Below are 4,304 nucleotides of genomic sequence, written 5' to 3'. Positions count from 1 at the left end.
ATTTCTGAGGGGAGAAGAGGTAGAACAGCATTTTTCAAGTAGAAGGTTGACTGTAGACTGAAGAATAGGGCATTGTTCTTTCCTGTGTGGAGGCTGCTGTTAAATTCAAAGGTTCTGTCTTCCTTGTTTCTCAGGAATTCTAACTCCATCCCACAAAGCTACAGCTTCTTCAAGGAACCTTAAAGGCTAATGATGTCAGATAAATCATTTTTGTGAAGATGCATTTTCCTAAACTTGCTTTTATCCTGTTGACAGCTCTGATACTTTGATATTTTGACTGCAGGGATGCTTTGCTCTTCATTTTGATGGGTCTGGGATCACTGATTCTGGTAAAACTTAAGCCCAAAAGCAGCACATCTGAGACACTCTTTTTTTTTTTTTTTTTTCCACCAGATCTTTTGTATTGTAAAGTAAACTTTAATACTGGTTCGGGTTTTTTTGTTTGGTTTGGTTTTTTTTCCTCTTTGCTCAGTAATTTTATAAACTGCTTAAGGAACTTACACAGCTTGCGTTCAGACTTTGTTTTTCTCTGGCGTGTTTTCTGGCTTCTAAAGAAATATTGTCACTGAACTGCAGATGTCACTTGTGCCAATGCACACATAACACTCCCTTTCCACATTGTTTCCCGTGGCTTTTCAAGTTCAAAAGCTCTCTTAAGTTGCTTAGAAAGATCCTACTTGATGTAAAAGCAGTAGGTGCCTACTTTCTCTTTATTTCATGCCTGAGGTAAGTTTGGTGCACTGAGACAGTTCCAAATATGCTTTATGTGGAATTGAAAGCAAGCCAAGCGTGATTTTACCCATGAAAGCTTCTTACTCAGCAAACTTAACGTGATAAACCAACAGGCTCTCTGCTGTGCTTTCAAGTGTGTTTTGATCTGTATCCCTCCTATGGGGTTTTAAACATGAGAAATTGCTATATATGAAGTTTAACGGACTTTGAAATTTAAAACCAAGGTCTCTCTTTTAAGAGAACTCTGATGTGTTCCCTGAAGAAGGTATTTTTATGCATAAAACTTGCCTCGAAACCTGGTGTTCCTGTGCATGAGCAGTAGAGCTCTGAGTATATTCACGCCCAGAAATGCCTAATTCTTCGCTGGGTCAACATACATTATTTGTATGTCTTGATATGGAGCACATTTCCCTTCTAAACCCTCTTAGCTTTTTTTTTTTTTTCCCCAGATACTTGCAACTTAATATATAGAAAGGAAAAACTATTTACCTCTGAATCCTGTGCTGGTGGCTTTCTGGTTTATCCTTTTCAGAGGAACTCCTGAGGTTAAGCTTCAGTGCAACCTGAGAAACTTTTTTCTGAATATCTCCCAAAGTAACACGTCCTGAGTGACTTTTCCATGAAGGCTTTTCTTCATTCCTTCTGCTTCCAGTTCTCCTGTAGTTGTCCGAGTGTTCAGGAGCGGGCAGTGCGAGAGAGAAACTTCTGCCAGCGCAGTAGACAAGGCAAATTGATTGCTTTCTGCGTGGGGAATCTGGTTCTGCCTGTTTGAAACCCAGCCTTGCAGAGGGGTGGATCCACTGCTGCCACTGCCCAGCAGCAGGAAGTGCCTTGGGAGCTGCTCCTTGGGTAGAGAGGCCTTGGGAGCTGGAGGTGGAGCACAAGTGTGAGTGCAGGGCTTGCTTTCTTCTACACCACAAGGGGAAAAAGAAGCAAGGTTAGGTGGATCCAATAGGAGATGGAAAACAAAACCCAGCCAAGTGTCTTAAAAATGTTTTAACTCCATTTTGGAGTTTGACCTAAAGCTTGAGGTGCTCAGGAGATGCATGACCTGAGCAAAAAACCATTTCACTCCCTGGGGAGCATGAGGGGGAGGCAGCTCTTTGGATGTTCTGCTTTTCCAGACAGAGCACCTTAGCCATCTTTTTGGAATGCTCATTCCATGTTGCTGCAGAGAAGATGGAAACCACTTGAGCAGAAAGACAAAGGTGACACCTTTCAAGGTATCAGAGGGTAAAAATCAGCAGTCACTGCAGGCTGTAGGACTTGAGTTGACGCTGACACTGAGCTGTGCAGCTCAGCAGCATTTCCTTCTGCCTCAGCTGTGCCTTGCAGAGTGTGCAGTCCAAGAGCCCAGCCCAGAGCACAGTTATTTAATCTTCAGGGCAGAAAGGAATAGGCTGTGGCAACAAACACTGCTCAGAAATATTTTCTTCACTTAGGTCTGGGTGAGTTGACAGCACTGCTGAGCAATGCTTGTGGAGACTGGAGGGCAGCACAGTAGGATTTTCAGACTGGAACAAAGAGATGTTAAGGGGTGGGGGAAAAATTGGAGATAATTTTTTTCAATCTTGTAATTACTTTCCACAGCTTTCTTGAATTTCATTTCATTTTTTTCCCTGCTTTATCCTGTTTCCTGGATAAATACTGAGAGGACATTTCACATTCTGGCTGGTTGGTGAGAAGACAGAGTGACACAAACACATTGAAAATATCCCAGGCCCTGTATATGGATTGACAGGGAATCTCTGCATCCAAAGTGCCACAGAACTTCTCTCTTGGAGAAGTGGGAGCAAGTTATCAGAGGAGGGGCAGGGAGAAGAACCTTATGCTCTTTTTAGCTCTGCAGGCAAGTCAGTCAAGTTGTGATTATCAGGGGGGTGTAGGGATTGTATCCCCAGGATGATGGTAAATAAGTGAACCGTCTGGACCACAAATAGTTAAGAATGAGGAAGGTGAAGAGAGACTGGACATTGGAGAAGCTGCTTTTCTCTGGTCTCCTTCACAAACAAACTCTTCTGCAAAAGATGAAAGATCATGAGGTTAATGGTGACAAGGAATGTGTTTTTTAGCTGTAGATGCAATAGAGCTTTTTCTCTAATGTTTCTTTGAAAGGAAAAACTCTCTTGGCTGTAAAATAATTAAGAATTGAAGCTCTCCTCCTGTGATTTGGGAAAATAGGAAAGAATAAGGTCTTGGACCAAACTGATGTGCTGACAAGTTCTGCTAACTCTGGAGTGAACACTGTTCCTTCCCATCAAGGAGTGTGAGAAATCCAAATCTCAATGGATGTCTATCTTCTGGAGTCCTCTTTGGTGCCAAATATCTGAGAAATTAGAGAATGAGAGCACTTCATGTAAAGATCACTCTGTGGGGTTTATTTTGCTTTCTGCTATTTAACAAAGTGTGTTTTTAGAGCCATTCATGCAAGTTCCTCCCTGGGAGCTTTAGGTTTCCCTTAGGAAGGGCAAGTTCCAAACATCCCATGTGAAGTTGTTTGGCATTAGAGAGAAATATTGGGTAATAAGGCAGACCTGAGGTGATGATGAGGCAGGGAATTGCTTATGGTTTGGGAAGTTGCAAAGTTCTGGAACTTTCACCCAGTGACTCCAACAGATTGCACTGTGTAAGTGTGGATGTAAACCAGGATGGTCTTTGACATCTTTTTCACTGTAAATATAATTGCTTTCTCTACAATAATTATTAAGGAATTAGTTAGCTTTTGGAGATCTGGGAGTGTCTCTTGTGTCAGGGTGCTCAGGGTTTCTTTTGGTCTTTTCTGCAGGCTGGCAAACAAGCAGGACAGAGAAGGAGCTCTGTCAGAAGCAGATGTGATCGAGTCCTTGTCTCTGGAAAGGCTTGTCAATGAACACAAGTGTCTCTGTCAAATTGTAGGTATATTTGAACATGCTTCATTTTCTAATTTCTAATGAGATCTATATGTAAAGCTTCCAGTAAGGTAGAAACTCAAACCCTTCCAGCCCAGGAAAGATACAGCCCATGTATCTCTCCTGCAAGAAATTCTGCTGCTCACCTTGATGTTCTAACAAATGTTTGCAGTGGGGATCCTCAATATTGAATTGCTGGTCTGTTCTGAAACCATGTAAGAATAATGAAGTTACTGATGTGGTTTAAAACTTGTTTAGTTGAACAGCAAGTTTAGTATTCCAGCTTTTTTAAAAAGAAGCAGAAAAGGAATTTGCCTGCGTTGACATTCAGGAAGGATCACTGTCCAGATGTGATTTTGATCTTGGCCAAAACAAGGTTTGTAAATCTTTCTGAATTTAGGGAATGCATAAATACAAATTTCCTTCCCATACTTCTCAGTGTTTTGCAGTGAACAGGAATTGCTCAGCTAATTCCTTGTTTCCAGTCGAGGAATGTGATCTGAACTGCAAATACTTTTCCCCTCCTTCCCCTCACATTTACAGGAACCTTGCTCAGCTATCATGGGCTATGGGAAAAAAATTGACAAATCAATCAAAAAGGGGTTATTTTGGCTTCTACACATCATAGCCAAAGATTTTGATGCCTTAAATGAGCGAATCCAAAGAGACACCACAGAGCAAAAG

General features: G+C 41.7%; 1 protein-coding gene across 1 annotated transcript in view; it reads left to right on the top strand.

Moving 5' to 3' along the window:
- The window catches only part of ARL13B (ADP ribosylation factor like GTPase 13B), a 34,712-nt gene that overhangs the window by 22,860 nt on the left and 7,548 nt on the right, over positions 1 to 4,304 (top strand). Inside the window, 2 exon segments of the mRNA XM_027905994.1 lie at positions 3,518 to 3,623; positions 4,164 to 4,304. The exon segment at positions 4,164 to 4,304 is cut by the window's right edge and continues 4 nt beyond it. Coding sequence (XP_027761795.1) covers positions 3,518 to 3,623; positions 4,164 to 4,304 — 247 coding nt within the window.

Source organism: Empidonax traillii, unplaced genomic scaffold, assembly GCF_003031625.1.
Source record: "Empidonax traillii isolate 1590-97213 ecotype Southwest subspecies unplaced genomic scaffold, ASM303162v1 scaffold1231:size149244, whole genome shotgun sequence".
In the NCBI taxonomy this organism is placed as follows: Eukaryota; Metazoa; Chordata; class Aves; order Passeriformes; family Tyrannidae; genus Empidonax; species Empidonax traillii.
The sequence above is the reverse complement of the archived record's forward strand: the minus strand, read 5'-3'. Positions and strand labels throughout refer to the sequence as shown.